The 17357-nt window shown below is 41.2% G+C and overlaps 1 protein-coding gene across 1 annotated transcript; it reads right to left on the bottom strand.

Annotated features, from left to right (window-relative positions):
• Nucleotides 1-11457: 11457 nt before the first annotated feature.
• Nucleotides 11458-17277, bottom strand: hscb (HscB mitochondrial iron-sulfur cluster cochaperone). The gene is made up of 6 exons (XM_080050353.1): nt 16817-17277; nt 16606-16702; nt 12716-12805; nt 12430-12574; nt 11869-11916; nt 11458-11731 (listed from the first exon to the last, which is right to left on the bottom strand). The coding sequence occupies exons 1-6, from the start codon at nt 17182-17184 to the stop codon at nt 11637-11639; spliced, it is 843 nt and encodes a 280-aa protein (XP_079906479.1). The 5' UTR covers nt 17185-17277; the 3' UTR covers nt 11458-11636.
• Nucleotides 17278-17357: the final 80 nt, after the last annotated feature.

The raw sequence follows: 17357 nt of genomic DNA, 5'->3' as shown, positions 1-17357 counted from the left end.
GAAAGATCCATACGGAGGATGGAAACTGTGATTAGAGCGATGAGACCATCTGCTGGGAAACATTATATTTCCCCTGACCTACGCTGTCAAAACCAATTCTTAGATCTCACATAGGAGGACCACAGTGGAAACTCACTGGCAACCAAGCCCGATATAGCTGGCTACATTAATTGTTAAAGGTGCTGTAAGCGGAATGGTTCTTTTAGCTAACTTCCTGTCAGTTACTGCAGTTAGCAGTCCCCTCGCTCGTCCCTACGTCACCACATTAATGCACTGCGGTCTTCAAGCGGCAAGTTATCTAGCATCATCTCAGATCCATAAGTGTGATAAAACATAATAAAAACCATCACAACAGACATTGTGAAGGATTTTTTCCTGCTCCGCCATTGTAGGCGCATACACATTCACCCATCTGTTGCTCTGGTGTGCACCGGCAGTGAGACCTTGGAGTGTATATACTATATATGAGTGAGACGGGTGTTGGTTTGTAGCGTTCTCTCTTGTGATTGGATAAAAATTTCGGGATACTCCAATAAGTTTATTTGCCGATTACATGCAAAGTAAAGCAGCTGACTCAGAGATCGGCTTTATGAATCGCGCACATTATGTAAGTGATCACTGTATGAATAAAGAGCGATTTTACACTTATATTAACATAAATAAACCGCTTACTTCACCTTTAAGCCGATGTTATATGCCTCATCCCTTTTCAATTTCAACAGGAAATGTCCAGTTCCAAAACACAACCCCACCACATTCCTTCGAGAGACCAATTACTGTATAAGGCAGTTAGCAAACAGCTTATTGCATTATTAACTTTGACAAGTGGCCCAAAGAGGATTTTGTTTTGTCTAATTATTCACATATTTATTTTTAGAAAGGGAAGTGTGAATTAGAAAGACCTGTGACAAAAAACAACATGTTCAATTCAAAATACCAATTAAATGTAGTAATGACAGCAATTCTTCATCTTGACAAATGCTTTCATTAAAATAAAATAAAAAAAACAGTGATTGTCAAATTAGGATTCAAACTAATAAGATTCAATTGTGTGGAGGATAACAGTCATTAATTCCCATTTGGCTTTGGTGGAAAAGGTGATTTGTGATCTGTGTAGGAGACAATGTCCAGGAAAGAAAGACCCCCATGCTATATAGGCTGTCAAAGGAAAAAGTAGAAGATGTCCTAAGCTTGTTTGTTTACCTCACAGGCAGGCCCCTCGAGAGGCCTTGAAGTTTGTCCAAAAAAACAAATCAAGGGGAGGTGGCAATATGGGGAACGACACCTGCTGACAGAGCGTTTTGTGCTGCCGGTTTGACAAAATATTATGATATCTCTCCTCTCTTCCTGGCTCAAATTCTTTTCTGGATGAACTTTGTTATCTTGAGACGTGTCAACAGTTTTGCTTAAGCAGCATGACTGCAGGTGATTCTTGGACGCCGTGAACTCCCGACTGCAAACAATCCTCAGGGCAGTTCAATAACTATAGCTGTGACTTTCTGACAAAACAGCGGATACAGTATGCATCCAGGCTAGTGCTGACTACGCGCATTAGCAGACAGGTCTGCACTTAAACAATGATTCATATACAGTATACATATATCAACACATTTAGGGGTAAGTGAGTATCCGATTGTCTTTTTTGACACAAGCCCTAATCATTGTAAAGTGTGAGGGCTGTGAAATCACAGGATACAAGCATCATCAATCTGTCACTGTCTCTGAACTCCTGCTCTCCTGGCACAAATTCAGCCAGTGAATTAATCAGAGGAACCGTTATTGCCAAATTACTGACATGGGTTCAAAGATAAATGTCCCAGGGCTGACGCCAACTGACAGGCCCCAGGAGTGATTCATTTCACTTCACTCTAGTGATTGGCAAGAGACTCCAACTGAGGATGGCGCATCATCATCATCATCGTCACCATCACTGTGTCACTTATCCTCATGTGTTGCTTGTTTTTTTCAGAATCTGGAAAAACAGCTCCAAAGCTATTACCTTCGCTGTTGAGGTGGACAGCATATTCCTGGCTGTTATAAGCTGAGGAGCTGCCGAGTGAAGCCCAGGGGTCAATGTCTCAATTCGAGCTGGTGACAAGATTGAGTTATGTGGTCCCTGTCCTGTCAAATGCAATAAGGAAAGCAAAGCAGAGAAAATCTCAGTGTTTTCTTTTGCTTTTTTTTCTTCTAACCGGAGCTTCTTATAACACACAGATCCTATACTTGCTGCCGGCAATAATGCAGCTATATCTCTGGAGAGACCGGTCTGAATCTTTTCTTTAGAAAGATTTACCCAGACATTAGTGTGTGGTTCAATGAGTCTGCAACCTTACTGGGAAAACTACCCTGCTGCGATTGCCCATTCAATGCAATATGACAGCTTTTGGAAACCCAGTAATAATTCTAACTCATAGTAATATATAACTTTGGGAAAATGTGTGAGTGGTGCAAACAAAGCATATTCACTTTTTCATCTTTGTCTGTTAACCTAAACACCCCTATCAGTCTTGATATCAGTCCCGCGGAGAGAAGCAAGATCAATCAAATCCATTTTCTAGCTTTTGTGTTTATACCGCTCTAAAGTTGCAGGAGGGGCTCGCGTTGCCATGGAAACAGCTGCCGTGAGAGAAAAAAGGTTAGATTGTTGTTGAACTTGGTGGGATGCACGGAGTAATGAGAGTTATCATTATGTGAGGTATCAGCAGCACAAGCGGAGAGGCGACCGTATTTTCCTTTGTTTGCTTGAAAAAAAAAGAAGAAGCAAGGCCTAACGAATTAACGTGTGCCGATGGCTGCATATTTTCCCTCTCTCTGTTTGAAAATGCGGGAGAATATGCTGAGGCTCCTGCACAATATTAAGTCAAGGCGATATACTGCCACAGGTGCACGGATTTGGCTGAATTCCTGCATAGAAATAAAACCCCAAACATAGAATTTTGTTTTCCAGGGCTCAGAATTGGTTTGTCCGACAACACAATGCAATCATCTTGTCTTGGCCTCCTTCAGAAAAATGAATACCGTCTGGCCCACCTGCAGTAAAAGCTGAGGCACGGTGTCATGTCTCTTCACTTGGGGATTGCACATTAGCATTCACACAGACGGGTGAGCTTACTGAGCGCTCCCAATACCCCTCGCAATCTCCAAGATACTAGGCTCTTTGTAAAGAGCGCATGGGCTTCAGTTCAATTTAACAAATGTGTGTAGAGCCATTTTCAAACATGGAAACTGCATTATTGCCTGGTGCCTTTATTCAGCCAAGGGAGGCCATTTTGTATTTGATGCCAAATCAAAAAAATCTCCAGGTCTTGTTTCCACATGAGTTCCATGCTGCACACTGACAGAGAGTTTGGGTTATGGATTCCACTGCAATCCATAGCCCCTTTTACACAGCCAGTGAAAGCCGGGAATATGCTGGAATTTCGGCCCTCCGCCCTGCTGTATAAATGCGACCGTTGCGGAAGGAGGGAAGAAAAGTGCGAGAGATTGTTCCGGGAATTTTACTACCTCGGGGGGTAGTAAGATTCCCGACACAATCAGTTCCGCCTCTCTGTTTAAATGCGGCCAGCTTGTTGTTGCGGAACAGGGGGGCGTTTGACGTTCCATAGCCTACGTTCTAAACATGCGACCATGTTAGCAGTTGAAGGACGTGTGTTTAACATTAACCACGGCGGCCTGATGTCCAGTAAAAATCACCAAATAAAAGGAACGGCGTATAATCTAGCTGGTCATAAAGTCCGCTGCTCAATCCAAACCCCCACGCTTCATTTTGCAGAGTGTATGAGTCTATTTCTGCCCAGGGGAAGTTGTACAATGGGAAAGCTAGGCTAAGATAGGCTAGGCTAAGCTAAGCTAGGCTGATCGCTGCCCTTACAAAGAGACTCGCTCACAGCAAACCTGTCACACAAACACACACACACACACACACAGACACAGAGGTGAAGCAGTGAGCAGCGAAGTGATTTTTGTCAGTTTGGTTAACAGTCCCAGAGATGTTGGACTCAGCGCGTCGCGAGATCAACCGGCACATCGTGGGGACAGTAAAATACGGCCCTCTTACTGCAAGCTCCAGCACTTCTGCTCTCAATTCACTGGCCAGTGTTGTTGTTGTAAAGCAGCTGACCGGCGCTGCGCTAAATGTTTACGTCACACCTGACGCTGTTTACAAGCACCTCTTTCATTCCGGACGCTGTGTAAAAGGGGCTACTGATGCGCCAGCAGGCCGGCGTTGCTTGGTTCTGTGTAAATAACACAGAATCAAGCAAAGCCGGCATATTGGAGTGATGTTGTTCCGTCAGTATGCCGCAATCTCTGTGTAAAAGGGGCTAATGTTCACACAATCAAAAAAACATTATGCAGCATCATCAACAAGCTGGGGAACAAAGTAGAACATATTTCACTTCTACAGTGCCAATTATTTTTCTCTCTGGACCTCTGAGACTGAAAACTGCACTTCCATTTTTCAACTGGACAGAAATTATTCAACAGAAAAGCTTACATTGTTCTACATCTGCCGGATATGCAAACAGTTGACGATACGCTAACAAGCTTCCTCTATCAACTTTATAAATGTGATAACATACAGTATGTTGTCTTTACAGCTTTTAACACCGCCCCCTAGTGGCTTAAAAATCAGTTAACGCTGGTTTAAGGTAGTCTGGCGAGACCAGCCTGAACTCACTAAACTGAAGTAGGGACCAACGTGAGGTCAGGATGCTGGTCCAGTCTGATCAAACAATGGGCCAATCAGGACCAAATTGGCCCAGTCATTGTTTGACCGGAAACAAACAGCAACATTATACATAGACAGGCATCTGTGGTAGAAGCACACAATATTTAGAATGATATTTAATAATATAGGGGCAGCAATGATGAGGACCTCTCTCTGTGTTTTCTGTCCAGTTTGCCCCTTGGTGTTGATGGGTGTATTAAGAATCAGACAGACAGGAAGATGCACTAAGAAGAGCAGGTATAAGTTCAGAGCTTTGCCAAAGTGTTTGCCTTAAGCCATGCAAGAGCCACAATGTGGAATTTGACTCATGTTATCTAGTGGTTCAATGCTGTGCGTGGTATTCAGATGAGATGAGAATCAAACAGACCAGAGCTGAACCATGAACAATGTGATATCTGTGAGATAGGCAGTGGGGACTATCTGCAACATAGCAGAGGAGATAAGGTGGGGGGAGCCATCTCACCAGCGGCGAGTGGTTTGCACTCTCACTCAAGCTGAAAGTGAATGGCTGATCTGTGTTTCCAGGCGCACATCTTGTTTAAAAGCCACGGTTCCTCACCTTCAAAGGCTTTCTAAACTGAAGAACCGCAAAGGGGCCTTTTGAAACAATGTGTCCCGGTGTTTCAATGGGAAACCCATGCACCATAAAATCCCTCTAAACTTGCAGATTCGCCTGCTGTTTCACAGATGTTTAATTAAACCTCTCTTTTTCGCTTGGGGATAATACGTTAAAGAACTGCGGAAATGTGGTAAACATGAAGTATTTGATATCTGTTTTTATTGGACTATTCGATTTTTAAGATGCAAACAACATATCACCTTCCCTTCACTGGGTCTAGGTACTTTTACAGGAACTCTTCCAGGTGAAAGAACTGCATCTGTAAAATATGAAGTATCCCTACATTTGCTGTGCTGGAATACATTTCTTTTTTATTATAGCACCTTTCAATACTTAAGAATTCTGTAGATAAAGTTGAAATTCACAAGCAATGCAGGCTTTTGCACAGTCGTAACCATTTAAGGTGGATCATGAATTTGCTTTGCTAGCATGCAAGATAGACCTATAATGTAACGGTGGCACAGTAACATAACATCTGATTCATTTGAATTATGAAAAGAAATGACTAAAATAAGAACTGCCATCTTCTGTAAATCCTCCAACCTACACTAACAAGATGTGGGCTTCAAGACTTGATTGCAACACAGCAAAATGTATGGCTCGGTGTACCAGATCAAATCCGATATCATTTGGAGGAATTCATGTGACAAGAGGTTCAGGGGAAGGCAATAGATAAAGGGATTACTTGACAACTGCTTCTTGGTGGGCCGATTCAGCCATTCTCAGAAGTCAAAGGGATTTAAAGATACGGGAGCTCTCGATTCTGGCCGGCACGAACACACAAAAATGCTGTGTCTAAATGCGGAGGCCTTTACCTCATTGCTGAGGAGAGCAGAGATTCACCTAGAAATCTCTTTGCATGCAGGGCAGACATCAAAAGCTTAGAGGAGCGGCTTGCCTGCTGCTGCAGTGAGGTTAATACCTCTGGGAATTACACCCAGAAACATGTAGCCGAAAAGAAAGGCAGTTATTGTCTGCGTGATATTTAATTTGACTCATAATTACAGTCAATGAGGGGAAAACAAGCCAAAGCAATCTCGATTGCTTCAGATAACACATCCATAGTTTTATTAATGAAAAGGTGAAGATACGGTGTAAACAATAGGGAGAAAATTCATTAATTAATTAATATTTAAGCACATATTTAAAAAGCAAATGGTAGTAGCATTTGTTTTATGCTGCCATCTTGTATTTTCCAATATGTTCAATACTGTATATACTGTACCACTTTAACAGACATATGGGACATGGTGCATATTGATTTTGTCACCATCAGTAATTAATCCCCATTGTGTTCTTCAGCTTTTAGAAGACTGTCACATTACTGTTCAGAAAGAAGAATGTCTGCATGATTCATAGTGCCATCACCACGTTGCGTGAGTGGGCTGTGACTGAAAACCATATCAAAGAATGCACACTCAATAAAAGGCAAAGAAAAGAGTAGGAGTGAACATTTCAAATGTAACAGAGCACCAGGTGTCAAAGTAGACTGTAGTCCAGGAGCTTTATGGGGACTTGCCTTGGCAAAGAGATGAGGCAAACAACATACAAAACAAGGATAAAGGGTGGGAAGAAAGCCTAATAGTGTTAGATTATAATGGCATTACTATCCGGCGAGACACGAGTGCACACAGCGGGTGTGAGGTGTCTGTGGAAAAATGGGAAAGACACTCAACAGCTGAGGCCCACAGATGCCGGGCAGAGGGACAAGGATCATAAAGATTGCTGCTCCACCGAGGAGCAAAGAGCTTAGAGTGATTCATCATCGTCCTCTGCTTCATACCTTTGTCAATCAGGCCTTTCATTGGCTACTGGTTGTTGATCTTTATATGGTGTTTGTACTGGTGTTATTATGAGCCAAATGAGGTCCTTAATGAGGAATTTTTCCATTAGGTTCCCGTCAAGCGTCCTGCAGTTGGGTTACAGTAGCCGTGCAACATTTCAGCCTTAACGTGATTGAGAAAACATTATGATTAAGTCATAGGTCACAAGGGCACACTTTTCTTATGATGATATTTATGTTAAGACCATATGGAGATGATTAATGCTGCAATTACTACACGCACTATTAGTCACGATGTCAGAGGCTTAGCAACTCAATCCAGGTCAAATTGTTTTCCAGTGGTTTTTTCAAGGTGCAACATTTGCCCAAGCCAAGAATAATTACATTTTTCATAGCAACCATACACATGGAATGAGTTGCTATTTGTATTGCAATAAAAAACATCTATTTGGCGATGGAGAAATATTGATAATATGAACACTGAAGTGGCGCTACACCGTTCCGATTGGTTGTTTATGGCTGCACTCGCTAAAGGAGCATTACACCAATTATATTATCACAAAGGTACAATATAACAACAATAAAGTTTTGTTAACATTATAGCCATGTTTCTAGTTTTAAAATGTTATTTAACTTAATAAAACATAATATATTAGATTCCCACAATACATTTATTATTGTGTTTAAAGCTGGGGTATATGATCTCTGATTGGTCAAAATTAACATGAGCTGACACTTTGACCAATCAGAGCGAGGCTCCGATTCTCTGTTCTTATTGGCTGTTGGGACTGTCCATTCACTTTGGCACGACTTTGTTGGTGTAGAGCGGGGGTCACTAACAGGCGGACCGCGGTCCGGGTCCGGACCCAGACGCCGTCCAATACGGACCCGGACCTGTAGTCAATAAATTATTTAAGTATTTAAAATTTTGACGGGGCGCTTCTATTTTGACCGGCGCAGCTTTTCTAGACTTTACGGTACTGGTTTAGCGAATCAGGAAATGCTTTCGAGTTAAGCCATCCCGCCTCCTGCTACTCAGGCAGCCAATCGAATCTGTGCATTCCCGGCTCAGGCTGGCTCACAGACAGAGACAGTGAGCGATCATGCGAGAGATGACAGAGAGAAGTGCAAGAATTACGAGAATTTCAGCGAAATAAATCAGATTAGAGTGAGAAAGACAGCGGGAGGAGAGTGAGAGACAGCTTTCTCTCTCGCTCGCCCGCTCGCTCACCGGCTCCGTGTGTCGCGAGCGAGTTAACGAGCGATCAACAGCTGAGTTTTTTCCTATTATTTACTATCTATGGTTTTTTCCCCTTTTGTAAGACTGGTGAAAACCGGTCAAGGTGCAATCATGTGGACTCTCTATTACCCTGATGTAGACCTATGTGTGAATGACACAGACATAAGATTGACATAATCACCAATCGCCAGCAGCACTGCATCTACTGCCCACAACAGCAACAGGAAAAACATTATTTAAAAAAAAAATGTGTATGTAGTTTCAATTATCTACATTTTAAGTTTTACATATTCTTAGTAATGGCAGAATTTATAAATACAGGTTAATTTTTTAGCAAGATATTTGGCAGTAGCCCCCACTAACATTAGCGAAAGCTAGTGGTCATCCGTCCCTCAGTCCAGTTATCTGGCTGCTAGCAAGTTATGTTGTTTTGTTAATTTTTCTATTCATCTTAACTATATTAAATGTTGACCTTTTCTTTTATTATTTTCCCCAGAATGCACCAGAATGCTCCGATTACATTCTAAAAACACAAAAAAAAATTACTGGGGGGGAAACCCCCAGACCCCCCTACAGGGGTTTAGTTTCTGACATGTCACTTTTTCAGAGCTTTTCAAAATTGCAAAATAAAAATCCAGTATTAGACAAAGTGGGAGATTACTATGTTAAACAAACATAGTAGGTATAGTGAAGTTTAGAAATGATACATTGAAAATATTTCTCAAAATTATTTAATTTTTCAAAAATGAATTATATATTTTATCTTTATTTTAAGATTATTATTATATTTATTTTCACCATTTTATTTTTAAATGCAGCCCTTCTCTATGAAGAGATTAGTTTCAGTTGAGTCACTTAAATAATACATATATCTTCAGTATTATATATCTATAATTATTTAAAAGTGAGAATAAATATTGTTGAAATGTTTTTGAATTGTTCTTTCTATATTGATCTGACAGTCAGTTGTTAATTACATGCAGACGTTGATACAACTACTAGGCTACTTCACTATATATCACACTGAATCATAACGCAAGTTAGACATTATGATGTTCCGGACCTTTGCTTGAGGACATTTTCTCTAACTGGACCTATTTGAATTTTAGTTGAATACCCCTGGTGTAGAGTGTGTCAGGGAGGGACCATAGGGGAGGGACCAAAGAGAAAAAGTGGAACGGTTGAGGTATTTGGATTCGAATCTCTATCCCAACTGCCATTTTCTCCCCAAATCCTCTACCCCAGCTTTAACCTTTTATTTTTTTTGTCCGTTAACCTGGGTTACATCAGCTTATGCTTAATATATAAGGTCTGAAAACAAGGACAGTTATCTTGGTTTTGCCCAGTCACTTCACCTGGACAGAAAAAGGTCCACAACACAACCACGTCAAAATAGTTTTGTTCACTCATGAGTTTTAGTAATTAAACTTAAAACAAGATATAAAGTACATGTGCTGGCGAGCTCATTTTACTACCTTGAGACTGAGCCAGGTAAGCTACATCCAGTCTACAGTATATGCCAAGCTAAGATAACCAGCTGTTGGCAGTTGCTTCATTTTTAGCAGACAGATAAAAAAAGTCTTGTAACTCTCAACAGGAAATACATTCATCCTATTTCACAAAATGTTCAACTTCTGCAGTAGCTAACATAACTATGGAATTTCATTTACTTCCATGTAGACTAGAGCTCAGATCTAGACTAGAGAATAACAAACCAGTAAACCATGACCTAAGTAAACACTCCAACAGCAGAAGTAAATTGTGTTGTATTGCTTATGCTCACCATGGTGGTCCCACGTACCTAGTTCATTTTTTTGCAAGCTTTCCCATCCAAGTCAATTTCACAGCTGGGCTGTGGAGTGAGTTTTTTTTTCCCCCTTTGCGACTTCTTTCAAACTCAGTTTCACAGAGTTCTGGGAGACAGCAGTGGCCTCAGTGTTGGTTCGATCACATTTTCTCATTAATTGCGAGGCGCCGTAGATGCCTTTCGATTACGACATGAATAATAAATAGACCTTTTAGTCTCCTTGTGGTGGGAGAAGCCCTGTTTAATTCACTGTCTATCCATGTGTATTAGGGAAACTGCTTCTCCGCGGTGAAAAAAGCGGAACAGCCTCAGACACATGACATTGTTGTTCCAGACTCAATAAACAACCAGTCAGGATGTGTTATAGCTAGCTGTTTCAGTGGGATGTGTGGGCCACACACACACACACACACATACTAACACTCACACAAAAACAGTGTTGGTGTAAAACTACTAATACACACAAACTGGTTAAGGATGTGATGTGAGTGTGTCTCAGATAACATTTTTTCCATATGATATGTGATCTGATGGTTCACTTTCTACTATCAGATGAAGTGAGTCCATATTTCAGTATGATACACCTGTATCAGTTTCTCGGATCAAAAGCCTTGATGTGACTGGAGCTCCAATGCACAATGTAATTACAGATTATGACAGGTTTTTCCCCCCGCTATGGTGTTAAAATAAACTTGAGAAAATCAAATGAGGGAAATGGATAAATATGCATGCTGATGCAATGTATCAGTGTGCCGCACTCACTCAAGTGTTCAGGGTCAATGTACATCAATATATAAAATTGAATTTCACAGATCTTTGGCTCGTCAAATAATCATCATTCAGCGGGGCCTTCCTGATTATCATAGCATTAAAGCTACATGTGAAGCCACTATAAATAATGCAATAGGCTGTCTACCTCAATGAAGGACTTCCTTCTGGCCCCATATCCCATTTGTTCAAAGCATGCTGCACAGTGATTGTCAAGGTGTTATGTCTCCACCTTAAGGTAACCTGAGGAACTGAGTGAGAGTCCCGTGGCTGCGTTGTGAGTCCCACATGACAAATCCTGAACTGATAGGCAGGATAATCATATAAACACTCTGAACAGCACTTTAATCAGAGCCTATTATAGATCTCTGTCATGTTTAATGATACATTAGATGCGAGTGGATTTTGATTAAGCTTGTGAAATTAGTGATATTCAAGGGAGATACTGTACGCATCCTGTTACACGCTCGTATCTCTGCATCCTCAATTAACAGCATCAAGAATTAACAGATTCAAACAAACAAATCGTAATTTATTCAGTTGTGTATTATTCATTACGAGGAAAGTTGTATTGTTCAACTTGAGCAACAATTCTATATCATCTCAAGACAAATGTACAAAAATGTGTGTGCAAAAGTTTTCAAAGGCAGCTAAGAATAATAAATACAGTGACACTCAATAGGAGGAAAGTTACATGAAATCCGAAAGTTTTTCCTTCACTTTCTCTTCAATGTTTGCATAGTATTTCATTTGGGCGAGCAGTGCTTTGGCAGCCTGAAGCTCTCCTGGTAAAAAAACAAACAAAAAACAAAATGTTCAATCAATGACTCACTCTGCGACTTATATCGAAAGCTTCAGCATAGATCACCAAACAAACAAAGGGATGAGTGGGAGGAGAAGAAAATGTTTCTGAACCGAATACCTTTAAGAAGGGCAGCGTCGATCTCATCCGTCAATTCTACCAGTTTGCCTGCAAGTGAGGAGGAGACAAGATCCAGTTTTTCAGATTTAAACACGACATGGCATGCCGTTTTATCACCTCTGTGACAAACCAAATGATTTGAAGTGAAATGAAAAACATTACAAATGTCATAGAAGCATATCGCATTTTCTGCATTAGCCATTACACGTATTTACATTCTGTAGTTAGCTTTCTTTCAAATAGCTTTCCTTGTAAGTGTTGGGATCTGCCATTCCCATCCTGGATTTAAACTGCCTATGTGCGTGCCTCCAACATTAGTTTGTTTGTTTGGCCTCCCAACAGATACACCAGTTGCTCTTCTGTTGTGTTTCAGACAAAGCAGCTGTTGAAATAGTGTTGACCGTTATATAGTGCTGCATTGTGTAGGCCTGGAGAGGGGGAAACTAGTCTTAAAATTAGTTTCCCCCTCTCTCTCCCCCCCATTGCTAATCTAAGATCAACAATCAGCTCAACCCACTCAACCAGACTCACTCAATACATTGAACAGTCGTATCTGTTTACCTTTTGTGTCTTGGCCAATCTTATTGGCTTGTTCTGGACTCTGTGCTTCATCAAGGGCTTCATTGATCTCCATCAGCTCCATCAGAAACCCAGAATCAGCCCCAAAGTCTGTGCCCTCTTCTATACGCATTCCCTTTAACTCCAGCTGAAACAGAGGATGCGGGTTCATCAAACTCGACTGCCACTACTTCTAACTGTCAGATGTCTCTCTAGAGCAAGAGATCAGACACACAGCTTGCACTTATGAAAACAAACTATCCATTGGCAGTAAGGATTTCAAACTCACCATATAAAGACCGCGATTCAAAGGCTTAAGCAGAGTCCTGTACGCTTTGTTCACAAGGGCCGAATGGCTTTCTGAATACTCCTGTTCTTTCTGCAAAAAAAAGGTTATTTTATGGTTGCTTCTAATGTCGGCAAAGCTTGTATATCTATATTAATAGCATGCATATTTATTAATTGAAAAGGGAAAGAAAATCTGTGATATTGTTTTTTTTTTGGGAACAACACGTTTTGACATTAAAGCTCACATATTATGCACTTTGCTGTCAATTTTATATAGTCTAAGTAGTCCCTAATACATATTTTTTTAGATGTTTGCTGAAAAACCCATTCAGATCATTTATTGTAGCAAGCCTCTATACCCTGATTGTCCTCTGGTCTCAGGATGACCTATATTTGTGCGATCTGGCTGGCCCCTCCCACCTCACTGCCGGGCTTTCTTTATGTGTCCATGGGGCTCTCCCACCGTCTCTGCCGTGCTCTCGCGATACTAGAGAGACATTGCGTGACTGCGAACACAGTGTTTACCCGGAGCTAAGCCATACTTTTAACAATTTGACATGACCTGACATGATTAAAACCAGTGAAAACAGTAGCTTCAAAGTTTGATTTCTACATGAATATCTTCCCATCTGTTGTCATGTTAAAAACGAGTCATTATTAGACTGCAAGGGGAAAGCTAAGTTAGTGTATTAGGAGCAAAACTTGGTGCTACAACCGAAGCTACATGGGCGCTAAACGAGTCATTTTCAGACTGCTGGGGGAATATAAACAGTGTGTTATGAGCAAAAGCTGGTTGCTTGTCCCAAAGCTAATAGCTATACACCAGTCAGGCAAAACTACCAATAAAAACTATTATTTTAGTTTCACCGTTTAAAAAAAAGCACAGGTAGCTTCCTATCCGTTGTGTTATTAAAAACGAGTCATTATTAGACTGCAAGGGAAAGCTAAGTTAGTGTATTAGGAGCAAAACTTGGTGCTACAACCGAAGCTACATGGGCGCTAACGCTAAAAATAAGACTCAGACGATTTAAACCAGTGAAAACAATAGCTTCAAAGTGTGATTTCTACAGGAATATCTTCCCATCCTTTGTCATGTTAAAAACGAGTCATTTTCAGACTGCTGTGGGAAATATAAACAGCGTGTTATGAGCAAAAGCTGGTTGCTTGTCCCAAAGCTAATAGCTATACACCAGTCAGGCAAAACTACCAATAAAAACTATTATTCTAGTTTCACCGTTTAAAAAAAAGCACAGGTAGCTTCCTATCCGTTGTGTTATTAAAAACGAGGCATTAATAGACTGCTGTGGTTAAGATAAATTAGTGGAGTATGAGCAAAAGCATTCTGTGTTGGTGTATGTAACATTCAGGCTGTACTAAGGGCATCTTGTCGCTTAGCGGGGAAAACAACATGGCTGTCGCTCGGAAAATTTTCCATCGGATCTTGGGGCCGTGGACCAATAAGAAATGGGGGGATGGGGTTATCATAGACTACTGCACGGTGGACGTTTCTGGGGGGGGGAAGCATGGGCATATAAAGAAAATATGGGGATGTGGCTGTGCCGACTATTACGTAATAGTCGGCGAGAATTCTGACTGGAGTATATTGGGGGGGAGGGGTGGGGGTTTCAGAAAGGGGGAGAGTGAGAAAAGGAGAGATTGTTATTTTTTTTGATATTTTGGCAGTCTCTAGGCACACCGTGGCCCCATGGATATGTTAGAACACATTTAAAAAGTGCATTTAGCATAATATGTGACCTTTAATGCAGAGTCACACAGCCAAAAGGGAAATAAACACCTGAGATATTTCACACCTTGCCATCCCTATCTATGCCACTATCAATTTTTCACACAACAAATTCTCTGTGATACTGACAATTAGGTGTATGACATGCTGCTTCTCTTTTGTAGTGCAGCGTTGTGGGACCCTTCAAGGGATGCAGGTGTAAGTTTGACACGACAGATGTGTGAAAACAAGCAGTGGAGGAAAACATTTTGAAATGGTTGGCAGATTCGAGTACATTTTGCAGCTATCAGGTCTGTCAGCTCTTGTGAAAATCAATAGTCTCAAGCTCTTGCCCATGGGCCCGTCGCGTGGAGCTGTTTCTGTAATAACAACCAGTGCAGTGAGTGGGTGGCTGCCTTGTAGCCTTGTATAAGTAATGGGTTTTCTTTATATGAGGGAGACCCCTGAGGCAGGAGGATGTCTAATTAAGAAAAAATGGCCAGAGGTGCTGATAAATAAAACAGAGTCTGCACAGCATTGGACTGACTGTGTGTGAAGACGGCATTTAGGCTGCCTCACGTTCTGCTGCACACAAATTCAGCTTTCATATCGTATCATGACAACATTGTCCTTTTCCACCTGAGTGTACAGAATACATTACTCACACAGCAACACACCTCCACTCCTCCCTGACATACTTATTCTTCTAAAATGCCATTCAATTTTTTTAATGAACAACAATGGGGGAGAGTCGGGATAATGTGAAAATTCTCTGAACTGTTTACCACTTATAACCCATAAACACACTGCACTTAAGCAACTCAGCACAAATCTTACTTACTTACTTACTACTTATCAGTATAAGCCAAGGGTTTGCATTTTATTAACAGTGTATATTATTTTAAAGGATACTCAAAGCAGCACAGGCTGAGATATCCTGCTGACTTCTAGTCCTTAGTATGGATGAAGCTGCCGAAAGAATGCTGCTTGATAGCATCTCTCCGAAGACCCAAACTGCTACAGGTAAAAACCAGTGCCTTTAAACTCCACAGGCTTTCTGTTGGAAGTTTGTAGTCTCGTAGCAAAAGCAAAATATAACCCGGCCAGAGGACATCACTGTTACATAATGGTGGTTATTTAACTCCGATTTGACAATAGTTCCTCCGGAGCCATAGAAGACCTTAAAACAGTTGTTTTCAAGGTACTCCTCACAACTTGGATCTGACCTTTCTGCGAAAAATCAGTTGTGACAGTGCACTTAACAGTTGACTTATTCCATCAGCTGGAACCCATAACATGCAATGGTGCTTTGTGCAACTTTATTTTGGGGGAAATAAAGAAATAAACATGTAGGGCAAGAGGTAGCACACCGACATCAGTGCAGTTTAGGTATCCATTGTGTCTTTGATGTGAGCTGAACCCAGGAGTACATCAACAGAAAATGAGTCAATCATGAAAATAGTCATTAGTTTCCCACTGTTTTTATTTTGTTTTGGGGGTAGAATGTCTAATACTTAATTTCCTTCCCCTGCCAAAATATGCATTCAAGTTAAAATGTGTCTTTAACATTTAACTTCACAGCTAATTTATGGGCCATTATTTCTCCAATGCAAACTGAGCAGTTAATACGACAGATCCACTCCAGCAGGGGTTATGTCATATAATACCAATACAAGTAAAACTATTTAGTTTATTTAACTTCCTTAACGTTTAATTTAAACGTTGTACTCAACATATTCATTTCTACGATATTTTTTGCAAGTTATCCTCCGTCCTTTCAATCTTAAAGCAAACCCTTTCTTCTTCTCAGCTGTTAAGCCTTTGATTCATTGAACTTATGCGACTTGACCTTGTCTGCTTGGTTGCTTATTATACAGGAAAGCTGCTTTAGGAGGCAGTAATTTCCTCTAACAATCCAGAATGAACTTAGACAACACATCAATGCATTATCAAGTGACGTAATAAGGACATGGGGCGAAACCCAATTTCCTCACACACATGCACGCAGGCACGCACGCACACACACACACACACACACACACACACACACACACACACACACACACGCACACACGCACACACACAGATAAGACAGCCTTAGCTGACTCATTAAAACCATGTTATTCAACTGATCCCTCCACCCCCTCCCCCCGCCCCCCCTCGCCTACCACAGATTTCTGGCTGAAGTTGTCTGGGTGTAGGGACCTCTGAAGCTTCAAGTACCTTTTCTGCAGCTTTTGTGTGTCCAGTGTGAATGTGTAGTCACTGAAAAGATGCAACACACGCATGAAAGGTTTTTGCACAGACTTAAATTATAAATTGTAGCCTTCTTTGATTACATGTTATGGGTAATAAATGAGACATATGTAGGCTACTCACCAATCCATGATTTTAAAGTAGGATGTCCCTGTCTCAGGGGGCTGGATTACTTTGCATGACATGCAGAAGAAAGCAGGTGCTTGGTCGAGAGGTTGTTTGCAGCTCCAGCAGTTCAGTCTGACTTGACCTGTGCTGTAATTCCTAAGTGACTTGACTGGATTACTGAAATTGTGTAGCTTTCTTGCCTTTCCCAAAGCTTTGAGGTCCGTTTCGCTGTGCCATGCGTCCCTGCTGGGAAAGCTGGTGGACATACAGTGTGCTGAACATGTAACAGCTTCATAGACACACTGTCTGTTTGTCCTTAGCCACTTCGTGTGCAGCAAAGCCCGGGATGAGCACACAAACCGCAGAGAGTTCAATGACAACATCTTCGATATTTGAATAACGCTATGATCGATAATTGAATCAGTCAAAACAAATGATCTTCTCCTTACTGTCAAAACATCAACATGCCATTTTCCAGAAGGGGAGAGGAAGCGTGTTATTCTTCTATGGAATACGGATTTGGTCAAATGTGCCACACCGCCACCCGTAGTCTTGG

The sequence above is a fragment of the Ammodytes marinus genome, assembly GCF_949987685.1.
Source record: "Ammodytes marinus genome assembly, chromosome: 2".
Lineage (NCBI taxonomy): Eukaryota > Metazoa > Chordata > Actinopteri > Uranoscopiformes > Ammodytidae > Ammodytes > Ammodytes marinus.
Note: the sequence above shows the minus strand (reverse complement) of the source record. Positions and strands in the feature narration are given on the sequence as shown.